Genomic DNA, 25886 nt, shown 5'->3' on the forward strand with positions numbered 1-25886 from the left:
TGAGTACAGACATAGCAGTAATAAAATCAATATACATAGACTGAATTTACTAGTTATAGTTAAGAACCACAGATTTACTTCAATCTTTAAAATGATTCAAGGGCTTCCCTGGTGGCACAGTGGTTGAGAGTCCACCTGCCGATGCAGGGGACACGGGTCCATGCCCTGGTCTGGGAAGATCCCACATGCCGTGGAGCGGCTGGGCCCGTGAGCCATGGCCACTGAGCCTGCATGTCCAGAGCCTGTGCTCCGCAATGGGAGAGGCCACAACAGTGAGAGGCCCGTGTACCGCAAGAAAAAAAAAAAAGATTCAAGTCCTGTCAAGCATCTTTTCTGACCACAGTGGTATGAAACTAGAAGTCAATTACAAGAAGAAAACTGAAAAATCCACAAATATATGAAGATTAAACAGCATGCTACTGAACAACCAGTGGGTCAAAGTAGAAGTCTCAATATCTTGAGACAAATAAAAATGGAAATACAGCATACCAAAATTTATGGGAAGCAGCCAAAGCAATTCTAAGAGGGATGTTCGTAGTGATAAATGCATATGTTAAGAAATAAGAAAGAGCTCTTATAAATAACCTAAAACTATAAATCAAGTAACTAGAAAAAGAAGAACAAACTAATCCCAAAGTTAGTAGAAGGAAGTAAGTAACAAAGGTCAGAATGCAAATAAGTTCAATAGAGACTAAACAGACAATGGAAAATATCAGTGAAACTAAGAGCTGGTTTTTTTTTTTTTTTTTTGAAAAGATAAACAAAATAGGCAAAGCTTTAGCTAGACTTACCAAGAAAAGAAGGCAGCGCTCAAATAAATAAAAGTAGAAATGAAAGAAGAGACATTACAACTGATACACAAATACAAAAAAATCATAAGAGACTTCTCTGAACAATATTATGCCAACAAATTAGACAACTTAGAAGAAATGGATAAATTCCTAGAACATAAAATCTAAAAAGACTGAATCATGAAGAACTACAAAGTCTGAACAGACCTATTACTAGTAAGGTGATTGAATCAGTAATCAAAAATCTCTCAGCAAACAAAAGTCTAGGACCAGATTGCTTCACTGGTGAATTCTACCAAACATTTAAGAAGAATTAATACCAGTCCTTCTGAAACTCTTCCAAAAAATTGAAGAGGAGGGAAGAATTCCAAACATATTTTACAAGACAAGCATTACCCTGATACCAAAACCAGACAAATATGTCACAAAAAGGAAGTTACAGGCCAATATCCCTTATAAACATAGATACAAAGATTCTCAACAAAATATTAGGAAACCCAATTCAACAATATATTAAAAGGATCTTATGCTATAATCAAGTGAGACTTATTCTGAGAATGTAAGGATGGTCCAGTATCTCCATCAATCAACATGATGTACCACATTAACAAAATAAAGGATTAAATCATATGAGTATCTTAATACAATAGATGCAGAAAAATCATTAGACAAAATTCAAAATCTTTTCATGATAAAAAAAAAAACACTCAGGGGGACTTCCCTGGTGGCACAGTGGTTAAGAATCTTCCTGCCAATGCAGGGGACGTGGGCTCGAGCCCTGGTCCGGGAAGAACCCACATGCTGCAGAGCAGCCAAGCCCGTGCGCCACAACTACAGAGCCTGCGCTCTAGAGCCCATGTGCCACAACTACTGAGCCCACCTGCCACAACTACTGAAGCCCGCTCTTCTAGAGCCTGTGCTCCACAACAAGAGAAGCCACAGCAATGAGAAATCTGCGCACCACAATGAAGAGTAACCCCTGCTCACCACAACCAGAGAAAGCCTGCATGTAGCAACGAAGACCAAACGCAGTGCCCCCCAAATTAATTAATTAATTTAAAAACTCAGCAAATTGTATATAGAGGAAACATACCTCAATATAATAAAGGTCATAAATGACAACTGCACAGCTAACATTGTACTCAACGGTGAAAAGCTTAAGGCTTTTCCTCTAAGGTCAGGAACAAGAAAAGGCTGCCCACTTTCACCTCTCCTATTCAACATAGTACTAGAAGTCCTAGCCAGAACAATTAGGCAAGAAAAGGAAATGAAAGACACCCAAAGTGGAAAGAAAGAAGTAAAATTGTCTTTATTTGCAGATGACCTGATACTATATTGAGAAAACCTTAACGACTCCACTAAAAAACTCTTGAGTACTAATAAACAAATTCAGTAAATTTACAAGATGGAAAATCTATTACAAAAATCAGTTGTATTTCTATACACAATAATGAGCTGTCAGAAAGGGAAACTATGAAAATAATCCAATTTATAATTGCATAAAAAGGAAAAAAATACCTTGGAATAAATTTAACCAAGGACATGAATGATCTGTACCCTGAAAACTTTTAGACATTAATGAAGGAAATTGGAGACACACCAACAGAAATCTGCCCATCTGAAGAACAGGAAAAAGACTGGAAAACAAGGGAGCACCAGTGACCTGTGGCATAACTCAAGTGGACCAAGGCTATGTGTACTTGGAGTCCAGAAGGAAAATGGGAACGAAGACAAAGCTGGATGAATACAAAGAAAACTATACGTCAGCAGATCCCAGTCAAACTGTTGAAAGTCAAGGAAGAGAAAATCTAGGTAGAAGCCAGATTTTTTGAAAAGACATATTATTTACATAGGAACAGAGAAGTGAATGAATATCTATTTAGAATTCTATATCCAGGGGAAAATATTCTTCAAAAGTGAGGGGATACAAACATTTCAAAAGAAATTTAAGCTGAGAGAAAATATCACCAGCAGACCTGCAGTACCTGAGATACTAAAAGATGCTCTTCAGGCTGAAAGGACAAGACACCAGGTGGAGACTTACAGATACAGGAAGAAGTAAAGAGCAGCATAAATGGTAAATAAGTGGGTGTGTGTATAAAATATCTATTTTCCTTATCATAATTTCCTTTAAATATAAATACTTCAGAGGACAAAATGATAAGACGGTAAAATGGAGTTGATAATGTATGTTGAAGTAAAAGGTGTAGCAAGAATAGCACAAAGGATGGGGTCAGGTAAATTGAATTATTCTGCTGTAAAGTTCTTATATTTGTGACATGAGGTGTAGGAACAATGATGTGTCAGATGGGAAGTTTGCAGTGATACAATATAATAAATAAGCATTGATAAATTAAGAATATGTATTATGATTCCTACAACTAATGAGAAAATAAAAGAGAATAATGAAAAAATATTGATCAACCCCTTAAAAAGAGTATGTTCAACAGAGCAGAAAAATCAAGAGGAACAAATAACAAATAGGAATTAAATAATAATTAAACCTAGTGACATAAGAATTACAATAAATGTAAATGGACTAAATGTTCCAATTAAAAGGTACAAGTTGTCAGACTGTGATAAAAAGAAAGGCCCAACTCTATGCTTTCTACTGAAATTATAATGTAAATGTAAAGATGCAAATAGGTGGTGATTAAAAGAGTGGAGAACATATATTTTATAAACAGAAACCGAATAATTGTGGCTATATTAATATCTGACAGTAGTCTTTAAGGCAATGAGTGTACAAGAAACAAAGAGGAATGTTGCATTATGATTCAAAGACCAATTCATCAGGAAAATGTAATAATCCTGGATGTAGTTTGCACTTAGTAACAGAGCTTCCAAATATAAGAACCAAACCTGGCAGAAATGGCAGAAAGAGACAAACTCATAGTCATAGTTGGAGATTTTAATCCTCTTTGCTCAGAAGTTGATAGGACAAGTAGACAAAACATCAGTAAGGAGGTAGAGGATGTATCCAACCTTATGAGCCAGCTAACTGACTCATAGCATACTGTGTCCAAAGTCTGTAGAATCAACGTTCCTTTCAAGTGAACATGGAACATTCATCAAGATGGATCACATGCAAGGCTATGAAAGACAGTTCAGGGCCACAAAGGCTTATAGAAAACTCAAGTATTCTGTAATTGGTGAATCCTATCAAAGAAATAATATGTCAATTTCACAGACACTTTCAGAAAATAGAAGATTTGACGCATCCCAGCTAACTCTATGAGGCCAGAATAATTTTACGAGAATCTTTCAAAGGCGTTACATGTAAAGAATATTACAGACCAATGACCCTCATAAATGTAGATGCAAAAATCTTCAAATATATGAACAAATCAAAGGAAGAATAATGTGTCATGAGCAAATGAGGTTTATCCGAGGAATGCAAGCTTGACACCCAAATTTAACTGACAATACAGCACTTTGATTTATATTGTTCTTAAGCTGGGAATGATTCAGATCTCGTTCAACAGGTGAATGGATAAAGACATGCTGGCACATGCAGACAGTAGACTACTACTCAGTGATGAAAATGAATAATCTGCTGAAATACTCAGTAATGAGGATCCTCTCACAGACCTCCTGCCGAGAGAAGGAAGCCTCACACACAAGTATGTCCTGTATGATTCTAGGCATAGAAGTCCTAGAAGACTCAAAGTAATCTATAGTGACAGAAATCAGATCAGTGGCTGCCTTGTGAAGGAGGGGAGATGCTTATACACAGGTGCAGGGAACTTTTCTTGGTGGCTGGCGTGGAATTATTCTGTATTATAATTTAGGGCTTGGTTGTGTGAGGTGGATACATTTGTCAAAACTCATCAAACTGTGCACCTAAATCAGTACATGTCATTATATGTAATTGACGCCTCAATATAGTTCAGTTAAAAATAGAAGAATAAAGTGGAAAGTCCTCAACCATTCAAAGCAGAAATAAGGTAGCAATACCTAAAAAGTTGGCTTCAAATCTCCTAGTTAAACATCAAGTATTGAACAGTGAACATTTTTCATGAAAAAGATGACTTAAAGACGTATCCCAGCACCCAAGAAAGGAGACAGGTGAGGAGTGGAGGATGCACAGGTAGAGCATTTGAGAGCAAGGAGGTCCGCCCTCACTGGTTTGCCGCTCATATTCGTGACTTCGGGGAAAGTATGATCGTGGCTGTAATGCAGCATCCTTGGCTGATACTCACTCCTTCAGAATCCTCTGTGGTGCGTAGCCCTCTGCAGGCAGTGAGTTCCATGGGGAGTGTCCCGTCATGCTAGGGATCCCCAAAAAAACAGGTGAGATGCTGTCCCACGAGGTAGAACCTCCACTGAGCCATCTCAACTCAGAATCTGCAGCTCAAAGAAACTGAGGTGTCCTCGCGTAAATGGTCCTGTGAGTTGATGGGTCACGTATAAATGCTGTAGAACCAGGACGGCCTTCTCTTCCTCCCTCCTCTGACACCTTTGACTGCATCATACATCAAATGGAAGGAAACACGTCTTGTCCCGCCTCCTCTAAAATCGATGTCTTGGGTGGTGGGTAGCAGTAGATGGTGTCATAGACCTGAGTTCCCTGGGCTGTGCCGCACGATCAGGAGAGCTGACGGGTACAACCCACGGCGTTTTGGTTCAGCTGGGGGGAACACGCCTCGTGATCTCTGCAAGCTCTAAAGCTGATGTACCACTTCGGGCTGAAATTAGAATCGTGATGTTCTGCTTCCTGTGGGTGGTGAGCCCCCCTCAGATGGGGACTTGCACACATAGGGGAAGCCTGCCCAGCCCTCGAGCGGCCCCAGCCTTGACCACAGGTTCTGGAAGGTCTGTCCGGGCACAACTTTACTGGTGTCCCATCAGGCGTGGCAGCTCCGGGCTCCCGCAGTGCTGGGGCCCCCAGTCCGTTTTACCCCAGACCCCAGGGCTCGCAGCTAGAGAGGACAGGCAGCTTGTGTCCTGCAGCCCATGGCAGGAGTCCAGGGATGGAACAAGCTTGGAGGGGACCCCAGCCAGGCTCCTCCTCCTTCCCCAGGCATCCCCTGAACCCACCATCAAGGAGGCCATGTGAGCATCACAGAAAACCCCACTGATCTACGGAGACCTGGTGTCCTCCTTCAGCCTCATGGGTCTCAGGATTATACAAAGTATTTTACCAGAGGAAACACTGGTCAAATCTGACATGAAACTCTGGGCTTGTCAGTGGCCCCTGAGGTAGAAGCTCTCCAAAGCAGAGGGAACAAAAAGCTTCCTTTATAAAGTTATAGTCTGTTGCTAAAATGTGCCCAATAGGTTATGAAATGCAACCTGATTTTATAAAGGAAAAACTTGTTTTCCTTAGTGGGGCATCGCTTTTTATCCTACATTTTGAAAAGTAAATTTAAAATGATTTTATTTAATAACCACGCAGCCTTAGCCGTCCTAGTAAGAGCCCGTTTCCAGTGCTCACCATCGCCGCCCTGCAGGCCCTGCCTTCCTCAGCGAGACCCTTCCCCCATTCCCGACGACCCCTGGCAGGACAGCACAGAAGTGGCCTCCCTGAGCTGGGGGCCTTTCCAACGCTCTCAGGCAGATCCAGCTTTGCCGTCCTAACTAGTGCGTCTGTTTGCCTGTGCCCCGGGGATTCGCACCGTCCCTGAGCTAGAAGGTGCCGGGAAAACCTGCCCTCGTGGCTGGAAGCCACGGCCGCCGCGAGGATGCTTCCGTGTGAAGGAAGCCGGCGTCCCGTGAGGCGCGGCCGCGCGGGCCGGGGCTGTCTTCTCCGCGGGAGGCGAGACGGGCCAGCGTCCGACCCTGTGACTAACTGGGCACGCGCGGTGTCCTGTCTGGCGACCTGGCTGTTTGCGTGGCTTCATTCAGGCGTTCGAGCGTCGTCCTCTTCCCTGCAGGCCCCGCCGAGGAGGGACCGGGCCACCCCTCCCCACGGGCTCCCTCTCTGCTCACCTTGGACAGACAGTGGGGACTTCGCCACTGATGAACAGGCAAGGTCTTGTGACCTAGGCACCCGTTAGCCTGTCCTCAATATTATTATGTATTAAACTCGCTCTGATTTGACCTTCCAGGTGGAGGTGGTCGTTCACAGCCTTCCTGGACTCAGAGCCTTCGTCGTGTCCCTCAGGTTCCTTCCAGTTTTAGCCTCTCTCCCTGTCCCCTTCCCTGGGACTTTTCTGTCTTGGGAGCAGTATGTTGTTTAAAAAATAGAGGAAGAAAATCGTCTACGTTGAAATAGAAGAGCACTTATTTCTTTCCAGAGCTTTGAGAAAACGATCACATGTGCTTTTGCAGCAGTTGAAATGCGTTTCATTTGGGTTTGGGGAGCGTGACGTTTGGGCCTGTCGGGGCCTCCCCCTGGATTTGGTGCCTTCACCTGATCCTGTGACCGTTGATTCTCGTCTGTTTTGCGCAGGCTCCACCCTCACCTTCTTCGCCCGTCGCGAATGAACCAAAATATGAGAAGCGCTGGCTGGACGCCGTGTCGCTCCCTCTGTCCATGGCTCGGGTCTCACGGTGCAGAGCTGGCGCAGAAAAAGTAAGGTGTGTGACCTATGTGTGGAGTGGGAAGCGCCGATAAACCCCGAAGTGCGTGTCCTTGTCTCCAGGTAGATTTAGCATTTGCAGAAATAATCATAATCATAATAAAAGTCAAGCATCATAAGAAAGCACTAGTCAGAGCAGGAGCTGATTTGTCGTCAGGAGGGTTCTGTCTGGTGGTGACTGTGTCCGTTCTTCTGAGACATGGTCGTCCGAAGAAGAAATCGTATTTTCAGTTTTAACTGTTAACAGAATTAGATTGGAAATAAGACTCTGCTCTTATCCACGCTGCATACAATCACAGAAAAGTCATTTCAACCCCACGGGCCTCATTTTCTTCATTAGTAAAATGAGAAGGTTAGACCAGCACCAGTGTTCAATAAATGCTCACTAGTTTTTGAGCCCGGTTGATGAAGTAGTTTCAGAGTTTCACCTGTAAAGGTTGTGTGTCCATCACTGTTTTGTGGAATAAGTAGCATTTTTCCCTCTAAGTTAATACAATGTGTCCTCTGTGGCCAACTGTGCTGTCTGGTCACTGTGGAAAGGCTGAGAGGTAAGTAGCTGGTGAGTTTCCTTTCATTCTTAAGAAGGTGAGAGAGAACTGTGTGAACAAAGGAAGAGTGCTTGTTGTCTTGGAACTGAGTACTTTCTTGATGAGACACGTGTGCCCACAGAGGCCGTGTTCATGTGGACACAAAGGGTCTGAAGAAGGTGCCCCTGGGTGGTCACATGCCCCTCCTTTGCCCTGGGAAGTGCTGTCAAACCCTAACAGCAAACCAAAAGTTTCCGTGTCGTTTTACGGAAACAAACATATCTTATTAGCTTTGCTGACTCTCTCGTGATTTTAATATGGGCAGGAAGGTGCAAAAAGTAAAATGAATGACTAAAATTCTGCATTTCATCACGTGTGTGTGTCTGACTCACATCAGTATTAACGTGCATGTTTAGAGCGGATGCTGTTCCCTCCCCTGCCCTGTAGCCCTCTGGTCCCACGTTGGAGAGGAGGAAGAGGAGAGGAGGCCTGAGCACTTGGCCTCAAACAGCCGGAGTTACTTCTGCAGCTCCTGTGCTCTCTCCTGAGGGACCCTCGCTCTGGGGCGTGCAAGGAGCTGGTTTAGAAATTGCCAACTCTAAATCAAACGCTTTTTAAAATCTAAAAGCCAAAGCTCTACTATAGCTTGGGAAGGATTTTTAGGAGATCCTTTGAGTGGATAAAAAACAAGTGGGATGAGCATGTCAGAGGTCAGTGTCCTGGGGTTCCTGTCATTGTCCAGTTGTAGGACCAAAATTTGTCACCAGCTGCTCTGCGCTTTCCTTTTTTTGAAAGTACAGTAATTCAGCCAATGGTGGTTGAGGTTCCTTCATTTTCCGAAAATGTTTCAAAAGATTCTCTAAAGAGTAGACACATAGGGCTTCCCTGGTGGCGCAGTGGTTGAGAGTCCGCCTGCCGATGCAGGGGACACGGGTTCGTGCCCCGATCCCGGAAGATCCCACATGCCGCGGAGCGGCTGGGCCCGCGAGCCATGGCCGCGGAGCCTGTGTGTCCGGAGCCTGTGCTCCGCAACGGGAGAGGCCACAGCAGTGAGAGGCCCGCGTACAGCAAAAAAAAAAAAAAAAAAGAGTAGACACATATTTAAACCTAATATTTGAGATCAGTATTGAAATGATAAAACTCAGTTGTAGTGAGTATGACGGTTACCGTGTCCCACCGCCTCCGGGGCTGCAGGGTTGTCCTCTGCCGGGGGCCTCCTGCACCTGTTCACTGTCAGGTGGACGTTACTGTCAGCGGCTCTTGGGCACAGTGGTAACTAAGCTTTTACATAAGTTATACATGACTATTAATGAAGGTCGAATCATTGACTGCCCAGGACAGGAAAAGATGGTTCCATAAGAATTTGGGGGAGAGCATCTTGATATTAAACGAAAACAGGTGTAAAAACAGCACGATGCCCCGTGAGGGTGACAGCCGACGCCTTACAAAGTAGGGCTGCTCCTCGAGTGCTCCCGTAGGAAAAGAGACCACGTCTGCAGACACTGGGAAGTAGCCACGAGACATCACAGATGCCTCAGCAGAAGCTCGTGCTTTTGGCTATTAGGTAGTTGTTAGCACATTTCTCTGACACTGCGAGGAGGAAAGCATGCTTCCTGGGGTGACTGACGGTTGTGAAGAGGGCGAGAGTTTTCTGAGCAGGACCTTCTCCGTTTTCCGTTGCTACATAACCGGTTAGTGCAAATTTAGCTTCAAAAGTGTGAGCGTGTCATCTCACAGTCTCCACGGGTCAGCTGGGGTGTGTGTGCCGGGGCCTCCAAGCCGATGCTGGGGTGTGACCTGGCTGCACTCTCACCTGAAGCGGGGGCCCTGCCCAAGGTTCTCGCTGGTTGTTGGCAGAATTCAGGCCCTGCGCTGCTTTCTGTGGTTCTGCTCAGATGAGCCCTTCCCAGGGCTCTTGTTTGATGTTGGCTTGAAAAAGTGTAAGGAGTCACTTATCTCATTCCTTTTTTCAAAGGGATGGAAGGAAACGAAAGCTTTAGTTCTATTTGTCCCACATCTTTCATATTTGTGAAAATAACTGTGAAATGACGTCTTTTCACTGACAGTAATACCCCATTTTGCTTTGTAGGAGGTCCCCTTAGTTCAGAGTAAAGAGCATGGAAGGGACCAGGTGGGCTTTTCGGCAGCCATACTGGAGACGTATTGCAGATAAGCACGTTTTCAAAAGTGATGCTACAAGTTATCCTGCTAAATACTCTAATGTGGTTTGCAAAGGATGGTTTCATATTTAGATACTTGTGCCGAAACCCCCCTCCTGTAGTTGGGAAATCCTCAAAGTGCAGCTCTCTGGATGCCGGGGGTCGAGCAGAGCAGGGTAGACAGAATCCCAGGTCCGTGGGCGTCTCCACAAGAAGAGGGGCTTCTGCGGGGTGGGGTTCATGCTGGGGGTGCCATAGCAGGGTCAGGAGCTCAGGGTCTGCTCTGCACTGGGGGCTTGGAGAGTGGGCCCCCGGGGTCATCGTTGAGTTTGACTTCATCCGGGAGGATGCAGGTTGGGGTGTCTGGGCGCAGGGCCGGGCCTGTCCTGGGGGAGCACGGTCGTCAGGGTGGGATGAGGGAGGGTCTTGGTGGCCGGACACCCTTTGTGTTTTCGTCTGCTTGGGCAGGATTTTTTCGATTTTCTGTCTTGTTCCTGGAGTTCAGGCAGAGCCCTCGCCTGCTGTGGGCGGGCTCGGAACTGCTTATGCTCAGCAGAAGAATCCCACAGCCAGTCTGGGAGCTGTCGGGCGTCAGGCTGGAGTGGAGCGGGACCCTGTGGTCCTTCCCCAACCCCCGTGTCCTCCGCCTGCCTTTTGTCTGTAGAAAAACTTTAGTCAAAGAATAAGTTTAATCAGATAAGTGAGAAAATGCAGAAGCAAAGGAAAACAAACAGGACAAAATAATGAGTCTAGTCATTAGCAGAGTCAAGGACCTTTAGTCCCTCCTCAAGGGCTATAGATCATATTCTGAGCCGTATCCTGGGAGCCGTCTTGTAGACACTGAAACACCGCCAGTGTCTGGTGGAAGAAGTGAACTCCACGATGACCAGGCTGTAGCCATGACAAAAGCTGCCACAATTGGGAGACTTGGCCTCAAGGGAATGTGCACAAACCGACCCTGGAACCGAAGCTTAACTGTACTTAAGACAGTCAAGTTGATGCTGGTCAGACCACAGCAGCACCAATTTCAAGATGACCGTCAGAGCGGACCGTGCTGTTTCTGCAGGTAGCCCCTCCCTCCATCTATAAAAGCTCTTGCCCAGGATTGTCGGTGGGGAATGGGGGGAAGTCGGCCTTTGGACAGGAGTCCACCCTGCCCCCAGGTTGCCAGCATCCAAAATAAAGCAAGCTTTCCTTTCCACTTTCCTGGACTCTTTATTGGCTTTTGAGCAGCGAGCAGCCAGACCCCACTTTCAGTAACAAGGCTGCTGTCTTTCTCAACTCACTGCGTCTTTAGTTTTTTCTGAAATTTCCACTGTTGGGAGAGAAGGTTAGGGCGTGTGTGCTTATTGAGAGGGAATGATGCCCTTCTAGGAACGTTCCCCAAACGTCCGGGCTCTGGCCGCGCCCTGCACACGGGGCGTGGACGGCCTGGGAGCACGAGGTGGGCCAACTTCTCCGGGGCAGGAGCCGCCTGGTCGGCCGTGTCCGCAGAGTTGCAGGGAAGCCCGGCCTTGCGACAGGGTCGTGATGGGACAGTGGCTGGGGTGCCAGCGGGGCTGCGGCTGCTGCAGAGGGCAGCCTGGGGAGGAGAGCCTGCTGGGGCAGCCGTCCCGCCATGGGTGTGGACAGAAGACGCTGCCCCTGGACGCCGGGGGAGAGAAGTGAGCCTTCCACTTCACCGTGCGTTCTTGGTCCTTGATCACCGGCTTTAACCCTGGAGGCCAGCCTGCCTTCTCTGTGATCATCTCCAAACCACGGGCCACGTGAGTCACCTCCGTGTAGACGTGCTGCCCTGGGGCGGTGGCTTCTCACCACGGCCGGAAGGCACGGCGGGTCTGGACGGTCCCCGGCGGGAGCGGTGACCATCTAGGTCACTGGCCGGCCCTCTGGGGCTGGGGGCTGCCGGGGGGGCCACTGCTGACACGTGGAAGCCTCAGGGCCCCTCCCTCTGTGGTTCGTGGGAAGCTCTGCCCACTTGACCCCCGAGGACCGTTCTGTAACCTTCCCTGGTCTGTGCTGCTTAGGACTCGTGCTGGGTGACCCGCGCGGCCAGGCCCCTCCTGGTGCAGCCAGCGCAGAGCAGCTCCAAGTCGCTGTCTTCGGTGCAGGTGGCAGGGCTCCCGCTTCTCTTCGCTGGGTCTTACACTTGTCCCCGGCCCATCGTTCCACACGTGCAGTATCGAGACTTATCCTGGGAGATGCTCCTTGTCTCTGCTGGATTCGCTGCCTCAGAAAACGTTGTTTCTCTCTCTCTCTTTCCCGGTGCATCAAATGGCAGTTTCTCGATGTAGCACCTCTTATTTTACCTCCGAGGATTATTCATGGTGACCGTGAGGGGATCAGAGCCCCAGCTGCTGAGAGATGCCGCAGAGTCTCAGCTCTTGGAGGTTCGGGTCTTTTCTTCTTATCTGAGTAGGGTCGGTGTCATCAGAAGTCTTCCCCTTGGAACATTACATTGATTTTCCTTTCCTTTGTGTATAGAAATTTAATAGGCTCTCAAAGTTTGAAATGATAATAACTAGGAGGGCTTTTAAGGTGGGAGAGTGGCGTCACTATAGACGAGGGGCCTCCTGTGGGTGGCCTGCATTCCTGAGATCATCTCCAGGGCTGGCTGTCGCCTCCCTCAGACCCTCCATCTCCACCAGCTGCTGAGGGACCACATGTCTGTGTCCTCGTTTCACCAGCATCCCTGTCATCACAGCAAAGCAAATGAGCTGCAGTGACAGAGTTTCCTGCTGCTGAGAGGAGAGGGCCTCAGTGACATCCTTCTACCGGACCAAACTACCCCGGGCACAGGGAGCAGGCAGGCTGCTGTCTCTAGGAACATGTCCCATTGCTCCTTAGATACTGACCCCAGGCTTGGGGGTGTGCAGGGGAACCCTGCTTTTTATGAATTCGACCAACTTTCTAATTACTTTTGAGGTCAGACTCTCAAAAACTGACCTAGTTCCGTTTGCATTTCCGTTCCTGCTTCTGCCTGGCAGGTGGTCCTGGGCATGCCATGTGACTCTTGACTCTTGACCCTTGACCCCATGCCTTGCCCCATCTGTCAGTCTGCTTCCTGCCTCTTCTGACAGCCAGCAGCCCCCTTCTCCTTGTGGCCCCCGCTCTGTTCTTACCCCGAGACCACGGCTCCTTCCCCAGACTCAGGACCGGCGCTCCCCAGGGCTTCCTGGTGGAGCAGTTACCAGTGGGATTGTCAAGGATGCAGGATGCTTTCAGCTTCCTCCTTATCTTATACCCAGTCATGTCTAAGGGGTAAAATACCGTCCTGGCTGAGTGATGTCCTGGCACGGAGATTTGTTCCTTCACTGCACTCAGCCCGGCTGCCAGACTGGTGTTGGGTGTTCGGGTTAGAGTTTGCATTTCCAGTGTCTCCTTGAGATGCAGTGTTTCTGTCTCAGAAGAAAGATCTAAGTGATGAAAACTCAAAGTGCAAAAAATGGTCATGTTACTAGAATCATGGAACCGTTCCAGCAGACTTAATTGTATTAAATATCAAAACAAACGTGTTTAAAACAAAGCATCAGGTATGGAAGGAATGAACTCTGCACAGTCCTAAAGGCAGGGTCTGTGTGGTTTTACTGCACAGAAGAGGTGCCGGCAGTTTCCACGAGGTGGCCTGATGTCACAGTTCAGACTGTGGTTGTGGAACCAGACTCTGAGCTCTTTTTGTTTGGCGTGTGCATGCACGTGTGTGTTTGTGTGTGCCTGTGTGTGGGTGTGGGTGTTCATGTGCCTTTCCAGGCCCTGTGACCTTGGGTAAATTGATTGATCTGCATAAGCCCTAGTTTCCTCATCTATAAAATGGTAACAATAATAAGACGTTCTGAACGGGCTTATTGTGAAGGTTAAAACCAGCATAGTTTAAAAAGTATTTTGCACAGTGCTCATCACAAAGCCAGTATCAATAAAGGCCAACTAGCTATTTTTATCATTTATTATAAATGTCATTGTTAGTAATATATGTGTTATCCTTTTTTGCCTCTCTAAAATTTATTAACTTTTTGACTTTAAATGTTGACATAGGAGTATAAAAAAGGCGGTATATTTTGTTAAAAGGACATAAGAATTCATTGCACATCATCGGCCTCTAAAAGGAGTCAAAAAACGGAACTAAGACACGTACAGAGTTTTGTTTACTTATGTTTCATACTTTCTTGAGTTTATCATTTACTCATTTTTGTGCTTCCATAAAATCAATAGCATAATATTAGCTAGAAAACATTGACAGGAGGCTCCCTGGCGGGTAGAATTTAAGCATCTTGTGGACTAGGGAATTATTACAAATTATTACCAAGATCACTGCCCGATGTCCACAGGAACTGGGAAGTGTGAGGATCAGAGACGGCATTTTTCTGATCTTGGGAAAAAAGAAGGTCTCGGCTCTCTTTGTGTTTACAGCTCAGGGGTCAGTCCAGGCTCACGTGCTCTGGCCCGTCCACAGTCACGGAGGCTTGTACACAGCTGTGCAGTCAGTGTGGTTTCCTTCTGCAGTTTTGAGAATGGTGCTCAGACTCCCCGTTTCCCTCTAACTGGGAACTAGATAACTTCCCTACGTTTCCTGGTCCCAGTCCCCACGTACCGCCCGCCGTCTGCAGTATGTCCACACTGCACACCAGGACCAGGAGGTGTCACTGGGGAGACCCGGCCAGTTCCAGGGTTCCAAGATGGGGTCCCGCACCACTGCCTGGAGAAGCACTCACCCTTCCTGGTGTTGGCCACCTGCGCCCCGTCTAAATGTCCCCTAAGAACTTGGAAAGATTGAATCTCCACCATGGAACTTGTGCAGGAAACATTCCTTAACGACCATTTAGTGCCACGTGCTACAAAGGGGAAGAAACCTCCTTTCTATCATCCAAGTGTTTATATTCTAGCAAACAATTAAATTGGAAGAAAAACTTAGATGTCCGAAAGCTGTAAGGTGTTACAGTTCAAGGGTGAGAAGGACCATCGGACTTGGAGGACGCAGGTCGTTAGAGGGCCTTTGGGAAGAAGAGCTGCAGCTCTGAAGGACACGGAGCACCCGCGGATGTGACGAGCAGGAGTCGCCGGCAATGGGGGGCCTTTCCTCACACACACACGTGCACGTGTGTGTGGACACGGGCGTGCGCATGTGTGCGCGTATATACATAGGTATATACGCGCACACATTTCTACATATATCCGTAGGGTACACAGCTAAAAACATTAGTTCTGGCTAATTTGGGAAATATAAATGTGTGGGGAAAATGTTAATACATTAAAATTTTACCATGAGATAAAGCTATGTTATCACCTTAACGTATGTTTGTCTGGGCTTTTCTATAGAGAGAGAACATTGTGGATGGGTGTCTGGACATTGGGATTTAATGAGACTTTTGTCCTGTCGGTGTGCATAGTGCTTACCCACTATTCCTTTATAATGAGACCAGGAGCTTATTTTTCTTTTAAAACATATTTTTGGGACTGCTCTGATGTCGTTATGCATACATTGTTATTCACATTACCCATCATTTCATTAGAATAGGTAGCATGGTAAGATTATGGGATGAAAAGGTTAAAACGTTTTAAAGGCCTTTAAGACATTTTGTCAAACATCTAATTTACCACCAGAAGGTTCATCCCCGTGTCCATTTCTCTTGAATAAGTTCTTAAGTTAGCTTCCTATGGAATAAATAAGAAAGTTTGTTTAAAAGTCAATTTATTATGCAAATAAAACTGAAGGTTGAAAAGTGAGAAAGTGTACTGACCAATAAATCCATTGCCTGACACCAAACTTGCCTATTTCACAAACATCCATTGATTCAGTTGCTTTCAGAGTCTAACAGGCTCTTCATTTAGATGAAAACAACAAGGATTAAGTAGTTAGAAGTATGGATTTGAATTTAGAAATAAAGGCTAATTAGCACAGGGGAAACTGGAGGGCTGTGTGGATAAAACGTGCATTTTTCAAGGAAGGAATTGTTACTCAGAGCACTCCCCAGTACAGATTACAGCATTTCAGGCAGTTCATATATTTTCAGCCAGTAATTCAGATTTTCCTAGTAGATAAATCAGCAGACGCAGAAGTAGGAACTGGTTGTAGTGTTTGCTTCCACGTGGCACCTGCTATAATGTTATGCTGGGTCAGCGGTCACTCCCATTAGAATGGCCCCCCGTCGACTTTGAAGGAGGTATACAGGGATTTGAAAGGTTTGCTTCATGGAAGTGAAAGCCTTCGAGGGCTGATTAATCCTGGACACAGAAATCCTGAGGGAAAGACAAAGAAAATGTAGAGAGAGATGCAGAGTTTGTTATGTCTGATTTCCTTATTCATAGGATAAAGCTGCAGGTTCCATTATTCAAAACGGTTGTAAAAAGAAAATGTCAAGACTTAGAGGCGCCAGTGATTTTAGCCACCTGTGAATCTTTTAGAATGTGTTTTATTTTTACAGACAATAAAGATATTTCTCTGTTCTTGACTTACAGTATTTTGAATTTGTTCAAAGCAGTTTCAATCATTGTGTAAAGGGGAATTTTCAAATGCATGATTAATTGTTCAAACATGAAGAATTTAAGAATATAAGGAAGATGATTACACAGGTTCTGCAAACATCTTTAACAAGCACAGAGCCTGGGTTCTCTGTCCTGCTTGCTGCCTGTACCTGTGCATTGAATACACGTATAATATTCTTATATATTTGTGCCCCGTGTGTGCCGGCTACAGCGCTGTCACTCCACCTACCTCACTGACCTGTCCCCACGGCCCAGCGAGCGGTCCTTCAGACGCCTGCTTTCAGATGAGGAGGCCACGCCCCTGGCCGGGTTGGGAGGACAGTGGTTTCGATATCAGTGGGCAGTGGGCATTGGAGGTGGGAGCCTTTTCCATCGTGCTGCGTGTTCTCCAGCATTTATTGATGTGACAAGTATTCTAGCATGCCTGCTCCGTGCAGCGCTGCAGTAGATGTTGCAGGCTGAGGGTGTGCAATGAGCAAACCCAGGAGTCCGCGCTCTCTGGAAGCTTCCCATCCGGCAGGAAATGCAGGCAGGAAACAGGCATAAGATCAGACCAGCAGGGAGACCTAGATGAAGTGGTTTTATCTCCGCTTTCTTTCAGTGGGACCCCTGGGAGGGGCTCCGCCATCTGGCTCGGGCACCGCCCACAGGAGACCCTCCGCCCTCACACCTCTCAAGCCCCTGCTCCATGATGGGCGAGGGACTCGGAGGACTCGGACCTGGTCTCAGGATGGTGATCGGGGTGACAGAGGAAGACAAGTTGGCCTTTGGGGCAGCACAAAGAAGAAGTTATCTTTCTTTCCTGGACTTGCTGGACTTTTGTTGTGCCTGGAATCTTCCAGGAATAGTGACTTTTTAATAAACAAACTGATACAGGGAGAAGGGTGCCTACATTTAAATTGGGTCTCTTTGTTACTGTTTAATATGGAGTCCTTAGAGATGCCGCTGCATGGTGGGGAAGCAGAAAGAAAATATTTCTCTGGCTTCCATGAAAAAATAACACACATGCCACAGAGGCAGGCTTGAAATGTGACATGTGAATGGCAGTTGGGAGATTTTTTTTCAAATTCTGAGGAATATACACGTTTTTCTCTCATTTTGTCTAGTGAATGTTCATAACTCTCAATATGAGTAAAATAAACAGACACAGACCCTTCAGCTTCCAGAGCAGGAGGGCTTCAAGTTCATCAGAGCAGAGATGCTGTGTGCAGTCAGTCCTCCCTGGGTGCTGTCCAGGTGTAAAGGGTCAGGATTGGCCGGAACCTGGGGGCCTGGATGGCCGTGAGCCATGACTCGTGGGTAAGAGGTTCTGTGGGTCATTTTGGAAGCTCGAGTGTCTCCGTTCCTTAAAAAACACACAACGTGTTAAAAGGATGATTTATAAACTTTGAGTTCTTTTTCTCCAATGTTGAAGCTTTGAGGGGCAATTAAGAATGCTCCGTACTTGGAGCCCGATTCGGGTCATGCTGGAATTCCACGGCACAGTTGAGGTAGGTGTGGGAAGATTGTCTGTCGCCATAGGATGCGGACGTGGGATGCAGACAGGTGTCCAGCGTTAGGGCTGTAAAAAAACTGAGATGTGCTGTGAGGTCACCGGCAGCCTCCAGCAGCTGACCTGGTAAAGGTACTGGTGCAGAGCGTCTCAGGAGGGACTGTGGGAGAGTCTGGGCAGGGCTGGAGGGCTGGCGTCTGCAGGGGCGGGAGGGGAGCAGCAGCAGGATGCTGGGGGGATGACCCCCGGGGAGCTGTCGTCTGAGGAGAAGTGGGAGGGGTGAAGAGGCAGGAGGAGATGCAGACACCGCCCCCCTCCAAAGGCAGTGCAGACTCCACAGTGAACTCTCAGTTCCTCAATCTTCTAGTGAGTTAAGATACACGTACTTTGAACCTCATTGGAATAGATTTCGTTTGCTTAGCCAGAAACTGTGAATTGACTCATTGCCTACAGTCTGAAACTGTTTTACCAGTTTTCTCTTTGAAAATCAAAACTCCTCTCAGGGCTCGAGGGAATCCTGGAAGCAGGTGGGCTTCCCAAAAGCACAGACAGGGTCAGTTCTTCCCTGGTCCTTGATGATGGTGTCTGGGACTTGGCTTGGTATCTACCCGGGAAACTCATGCACCAAATACTCTGCCTTCTCTGGGTGTAGGTTTTTCCCCCCCCCCCTTTTTTTTTTGAGGTACACAGGCCTCTCACTGCTGTGGCCTCTCCCGTTGCGGAGCACAGGCTCCGGACGCACAGGCCCAGCGGCCATGGCTCACGGGCCCAGCCGCTCCACGGCATGTGGGATCGTCCCGAACCGGGGCACGAACCCACGTCCCCCACATCGGCAGGCGGACTCTCAACCACTGCGCCACCAGGGAAGCCCTGGGTGTAGGTTTTACTGCTGATTTTTAAAAGCTGACATGTGACCTCACAGAGCACGCTGAGTCCCAAGCAGCGGGTACTCTGGGATTTCTAGTTCTGACTGTGACCTTGACCATAGGATTAAAATCCTGAGAATCCTGAGCAAATGCCATGACCGTAGAACCATGAGGCAGGATCCGCCTGTGGATGGGGGAGGGACGTTGTAGGGGAGCCCGAACTCCGCACATGTGAAAAGCTGATAACATAAAACCTCAGAGTCAACCAGGAGACATGAATGTTCACCCATCGTTCAGGCATACACGCACAGAGTTTGTATCATTGACTCTAATTAATATGACTTTTGTACAATAAGCCAAAGTGCGAATTTGTTTTCATACTTTGTTGTTATGTTGGCATCTATCATCAGCATTCATGCCAACACTTTCACCGTTTCTGCTCATATAATGTCTAATTTGTATTGCTTTGCTTGACAGATAACCTCACTGGCAGCAATTTTTGTATAGGATCTGTGGGTTTGGTATAACCATATTTACGTTACCCCACTTGTTTCTCCCAATATTTCCATTTGTGGTATAATTGGCATTTCAAGACCCGTTGTGTAGACAAGGATCTTTTAAAGGTTAGGCATCTAGCTTGTCTCACACAGCTGAAACATGAACATGCTGGATTCAAAACTCATCCCTTTTCCTCAGAGAGCCGACTGTCTACACCCCCTACATGGGCTTTTGTAGAAGCTCTGTATCAGACTGAGAACACTCCCCTTTAGTCTTAGTTTGTTGAGTGTTTCCTAGCATGAAGGCATTTTGGATTTTGTCAAGTGCTTTTTCTGCATCTGTTGAGATGATTGTGTGATTTTTTTTTTATTCTGTTGCTATGATGTATAACATTTCCAGATATCAAACTGACCTAATTCCTGGGGTAAATCCCATTGATGGTGGTATATAATTCTTAATAGATGTTCCTGGATTGAGTTTACTAGTATTTCATGGAGAATATTTGCATCCATATTCAAAACAGATATTGGTCTGTAGTTTTCTTGTGATGACTTGTGGTTTTGGTATTAAGGCTGTATTGGCCTCATAAACTAATTTGGGAAATGTTCTATTTCAGGGAGAGTTTGTGAATAATCGTTATTAATTCTTCTCTGAATGTTTAGTAGAACTCAGTGGTAAAGCCATCTGGGCCTCAGCTTTTCTATGTGGTTAGTTTTTTGGTTAAAAATTCAATTTCTAAACTTGTAATATTGTCTATTCAGATTTCTTCCTGAATCAACTTTGGTAGTTTGTATTTTCTAGGATTTCATCTAATTTATCTCATTTATTGCTTTACAGTTGTTCAAAGATTCCTTTATAATCCTTTTTGTTTCTGTAATATTGATAGTAATATCTCCACTTGCACCTCTTATTCTAGTATTTTGATTCTTCTTTCTTTTTTCTTGGTCAATATAGCTAAAAGTTTGTCCATTTTGCTGTTCTTTTTAAAGAACCAGATTTTGGTTACGTTGATTTTCTCTGTTGTTTTTCTCTTCTCTGCCTCATTAATTCCAGCTCTAATCTTCATTATTTTCTTCCTTCTGCTTTCTTTATGTTTTGATCTTTATTTGTATGTATATACTACATATATATATATATATATATGTATATACACATATATACTTAAAATCATTAAAGAAATGTAAATGCTTAATTAGAAGATATTCACATACTATAAAAGAAAGCAGGGAAAGAGGAACAGAAGAACAAAAAAGATTTGAGACACAGAAAGTGGAAAGTAAAATGGCAGACATAAATCTAACTATACCAATAATAAAATTATATTTGAATGATTGAATAATCCAGTTAAAAGGTGAAGATTTTCAGACTGAGTAGAAAAAATAAGATCCAACTGTATTCTGTCTTCAGGAGACACACTTTAGATTCAGAGAAACAAATAGATTGAAAATAAAAGATGGGAAAAATACACAGACAGCAAAAACAAGGATGGAGTAGCTATACTAATATCATAGAAAATAGAATTTAAAACTGAAAATGCTATTAGAAATAAAGAGGGACATTTAAAAAAGATGAATGTTTAATCCACCAGGAAGATATAACAATTATAAATATATGCACCTAAAAACAGAACACCAAAAGACATGAAACTATAACTAACAGTATTGAAAGGCAAAATAAACAATTCAACAATAATAGTCAGAGGCTTCCATACACCAGTTTTAATATTGTATGGAAAAACCAGGCAGAACATCAGGAAGAAAATAGAAGACTTGAACAACACTATAAACCAAATAGATATGGCAACATTTGGAGAACCTCCATGCAGTAACAGGAGACTTTTTCTTCACTTTCTAGTTTGAGTGTCAGAGGTTCTGACAGTTTCTCTTCACTCCTTCTTCTGTCTTACTTGGATTGCATAAACCCTATTGATCTGTCTTCAAGTTTGTTAATTCTTTGTCAGTTGGAACCTACTGTCAAGCCTCTCCAGTAATTTTTTTTTCCGTTATTATACTTTTTCACTGTAATACACTCATTTGCTTCCTTTTGTAGCTACTGTCTCTTTACTAACATTCTGTATTTGAAGTGACGTTGTCATTGTACCTTTACTTCTTTAAGCAAGCTTTCCTCTAGTTTCTTGGACACGTTTATAATGACTGTTTTGAAGTTTCTCTGCCTGATGTGACGTCTGGTCACCTCGCAGACACCTTCCGTGCCTGCTTTTCCCCAGGCCGCGCGTCACACTGTCCTGTCTCCAGCAGCTCCGGGTGCAGGTCCTCACCCCACACCCCTACCTGCGGTTTGTTGTTTATTGTTTAATGACCGGCTGGGTCATTTTAGTGAAGTCTGGGCACCACTCTCCCCCGAGTCCTGTTAAGCCTGAGGTTGGTTTCTTTCTGTGACCACACCTGGCTGTTAAACTTCACTCATTTCCAGCTGATTGGTCTATTATTTTCAGCAAAGCTTTGTGGTGTAAATGGATTGGCAGAATATTCCAGTCAAATCTGGGTTCCTTTGAAGAACTAGTTCCTGGGGTCGGTGTCTGAGATTTGTTCTGACCCCAGGAAAGCTCCTTCCAGCTGTTTTATTCCCAGGTTTTCTCCTGAAAACTAGCCGGCCAGCAGTTCAGCCTGTATTTGTTTAATTTATGAAACTCTTTCCAATTGCCTTTCACCGAAACTTCCACTGTTTTAGAAGTGCCCATGACCTTGAACTTCTCCAGGTTCTACTGCAAATGAAGTCACTTCCTGTGGAAATTGACCAGGAGCTGTAGGTTTTGTGGCCTGTCTCTCACCCCCTCCTCAGGTAAAATTTCTGAGCCAGGGCTCTGGCACAGAGTGCGAGGACAATGACACACTTGTCTGTAAATGAACCTTATGTTCTGATTCAAGCAGTGCTGATTAGGGTGGGAATGACACCTAGCCAGGGATATCTACTTATAAAAAAGACAGAAGGATTGTTTAATCAGAGAAACTCTGGTTGGTAGATTTGGCCCAAGAACACGCAGGGCTGTTTTATAATGTCTCTACTTCCTTCTCCCGCCCTTGTATCCTTTCCTGTATGAGACCATGATTGAACCCACATCTGAAAGACTATTAAAACGTAATTTAGTGAGAACCTTGTTTAAAAAAAGTTTGTTTTATCATTTTTAGCCTTTCAGTTGTCTTCTTAAGGACATGGAGATATAAGCTGCATGGGTTAGTGTGCATTTTTCTTAAGAGAAAACGAACAGACATGTAAGTGACATTCTTTTGCTGTAAGGGTTGTGTTGGTCAGTTCAGGCTGCCTTAGCAAAATACCAGATGGAGGGGTTGTGGGGGGGACGCGGGATGGCGCTTGAACAACAGCAACTTATTTTCTCACGGTTCTGGAGGCTGGAAGTCCAAGATCAAAGTTCCAGAGGGTTGTGTCTGGTGAGCACTCTCCTCCTGGCTCGCTGACGGCTGTCTTCTCACTGTGTCCTCATATGGAACAGAGTTCTGAGTCCTCTTCTTATAGGGACCCCAGTCCTGTTGGATCAGGCCCACGCTTCTGATCTCACTTAAGCTTCTTTCCTTAGAGGTCCCATCTCCAAATATACCCACACTGCGGACTAGGGCTTTAACATGTAGGTTTTGGGGAATACACACATCAGTCTAGAGCAATAGTTATATGGAAATTATCTCTGGAATAAAAGGCTTGCATGATAGGGGAGAACTACTGAATTAGACACAGTGATGTTGCCATTATGAATAATTTGCCATGGGTGGGTTTGTGGCAGGTTGATTCTCACGGTTAAAAATAAAGGAGAACCAACTTCTTCAAAAGCTCTGTTGTAAATCAGACATATACGTGTGGTCCTAAAATACCATCGACGCTGAGGAATGGTGGTGTTTGACCTGCTCCATCATCACTGGGTCAAGAGCCTTCAGTACCATGATAAGTGGTCTCCAAAAGAATCACTGCTAAGGACACCACAAAACAGTAACTCCAGCACTGCTCTAAGAGCAAGTGTATTTCCTACAGGAGCTGCCTTTCATGTTTTTATTAAATTAGAAATAGGAATTTCAGCGTTTTGAACTTAATTTCAGTAAACCTACCTAAGATACGGAGACGGGTTAGGCTGTGCCCATGGCTGTGAGCTGTGTTTCCTGCAGTGACTGCAGGTACGTGCTGAGCAGGGCTGAGTGGGCGCCGCCTTCTCGCGGTCCTGGGGCATCGGATCTCAGGGGCCTCCTCCCAGCATCTCCTGTCCTCCTCCTGCAGGTCCAGTGCATTTGAGGTGCAGGCCCTGGATGGGGCGAGCTCGGGAATCCTTTGGTTTTACACCGCCCAGGAGAGCGCCGACTGGCTGAGGGCCGTGTCTGCCAACATCAGCGATCTGACGCTCCAAAATGTGAGCACGGAGACTTTCCACTGTCCCTGTTTTTGCTTTTTAGTCCATGAAAATAATTATGATTTTTTGTTACTTATGATGAATCCTAAAACAGTCGGTAATAACATTAAACAGAAGAATATGTACTTTTTTTCAACATAACAAACCTTTGACTAAAAAAGTTAAAGATTAAGTCATCTAAAAGTTTCCTGGTATAAGAGTGTAGACTGAATCAAACCTCTGGACACTTCACTGCTGGTTCTCTCTCTCTCTCTCTTCCTTTCCACGCACCTACACAGAAGTATTTGTGTGCATGTAATTTTATATATACTCTATCCAAATGCATTGATGTAATGTGACGTTTTTATTTGGGGAACCCAATTGGGTTAAATATGTAATTCTCCAAAACATTAAGGAAACTTATAAAGAGGCACCTCCACCACAAATATCCCTTCTCAATGGCTCACCGCAGGCACGCAGGGAAGAAAAAGCGCTGTGTCTCTTTGAGTGATCTGTTTGATGATCAAGGTCAATATGAAACTTCAAAATGAAACAATAAAGCTAGATGGGGTGAGAGTAAAACATGAATAAAGTACTCAGTTCCCTAAAGCAACTGCTGTATCCCGGCAGTAAGTTGATGGCCACAGCCACGGGAGGCTCATGCAAGGACCAGCCCTTGTCCCGAGGAGGCCGTGGACCCGTTTCCTTGTTCTCAGTCCCTGCGGGTGACTTGCCCCGTTGTCCACATTTGCACCCCAGGGGCTGCTCTGGCTCAGGGCAGCTGCTGGCAGGAGGATCCCGGGGGTCTGGATGCACACAGCGTAGCCAGCCAGGCTCAGGCCCCGCAGCAGCCCTGTTCTTCCTCTCACACCTGCCTCGTTCCTGGAAACTACTAAACAGAGGTCGGCTGAGCACTTTGAAATATCAGGGAAGCAGCAATGTGAGATTTCTATTCCAAAGACCTCAGCGGCTCCCAGCTACATAGGAGGTACTGGACCCTCTCTAAGACCTCAGTTTTCCAACTTGGCATTTTGAATTCCAAAGGTATCTGGATGGATAAAAGGAAAAGAAGAAACCAGGTGGTGGTAGCTTGATATTGGCAGAAATGCATGGTTCTAGATGAATCTCACACATTGTAGCTACTGGGCAGAGCAGAGGAAAGGAGACGCAGACGCTTTAGAGCTGGAACTGTGGACTCAAAGCCACTTTCCCACTGGGTAGTCTTGACCTTGTTATTACTCTGGACCTTCATTTCCTCACTGGTTAAATTTTGCGGGATTGCTGGAAGAATCCAACGTGAACCGTGAAAACTGTAATTACCTAAGACCATGTAGTACAGAAATCATTTTCCCCCATTTTTTCAGACGTGGAAATTTAAGCATCTACTGCCCCAGAGCCTCACTTAGTAAAGAGCTGATGCTTGAAAGAGTAGCGTCGATATGCTAGTCTTGGGTTTTCTGTTATGAGAGTCGTTGCCAGACATCTGTACGTGCTCTGGTTTGGTTTTCAGGTAAGAAATACCTCATAAAGGAAATGTTTCATGCAGGGACACTTCATGCAGCTAATTAAATTCAGTTGCCAGTTAGGTTGAAAAATTATGACATCAATACACTTGTCATACTGACTCCTTGCTTCCCTCTTTCTACAGATGAAGATGGCAAATAAATGCTGTTCTCCTTGTGACCAGGTAGGATTTGTGGGTTTTGTGTTGATTATACAATGTCCCTGAAGGGAGCTTCTTTCTGTTTTTGAAATTTGGTTTGGAAATTCTGACAGGAAAGCATTAGCACACATCGGACTGAAGTCAGGATCCTCACACCCTCAGTGTTAACTCCAGAAAGCTACTCGTTTGTCCTGGAAATAGTGCAGGAGGAATCGTTCTGACCTGAGTGGGCCGTGTTATCAGTGATCTATCGGCAGTTACATTTTCTAAGGAATCGTGATTAAATGATAACCTAGATATGACTGTTTAAGCTTAGAGGGGTTTGACAGCTGAGACACACCTGTGTAATTTGGAGTCTTCAGCACCGTGTGATTTTCTTAGATCACGTCCTCGTTCAGGAAGTTTCACTCTGGGAGGCTTTGACTGGGCAGCTGCTATTGCAGGTGGGAAGGAAGCACCCCACCCCTGCGCCCTGTGCTGGCCTTTGTCCACCTTGAGGCCGCGTGTTCTGGTGGTGGTAGCCCTGCGTCTTCAG

At 45.5% G+C, this 25886-nt stretch overlaps 1 protein-coding gene across 1 annotated transcript in view; it reads left to right on the forward strand.

Annotated features, from left to right (window-relative positions):
- The window catches only part of SNTG2 (syntrophin gamma 2), a 129848-nt gene that overhangs the window by 55883 nt on the left and 48079 nt on the right, over positions 1 to 25886 (forward strand). Inside the window, exons 11-13 of the mRNA XM_060117912.1 lie at positions 7186 to 7313; positions 23580 to 23709; positions 25337 to 25375. Of these exons, the coding sequence (XP_059973895.1) occupies positions 7186 to 7313; positions 23580 to 23709; positions 25337 to 25375 (297 nt within the window). The remainder of the gene's footprint in view (positions 1 to 7185; positions 7314 to 23579; positions 23710 to 25336; positions 25376 to 25886) is intronic.

This window comes from Mesoplodon densirostris, chromosome 14 (genome assembly GCF_025265405.1).
Source record: "Mesoplodon densirostris isolate mMesDen1 chromosome 14, mMesDen1 primary haplotype, whole genome shotgun sequence".
Lineage (NCBI taxonomy): Eukaryota > Metazoa > Chordata > Mammalia > Artiodactyla > Ziphiidae > Mesoplodon > Mesoplodon densirostris.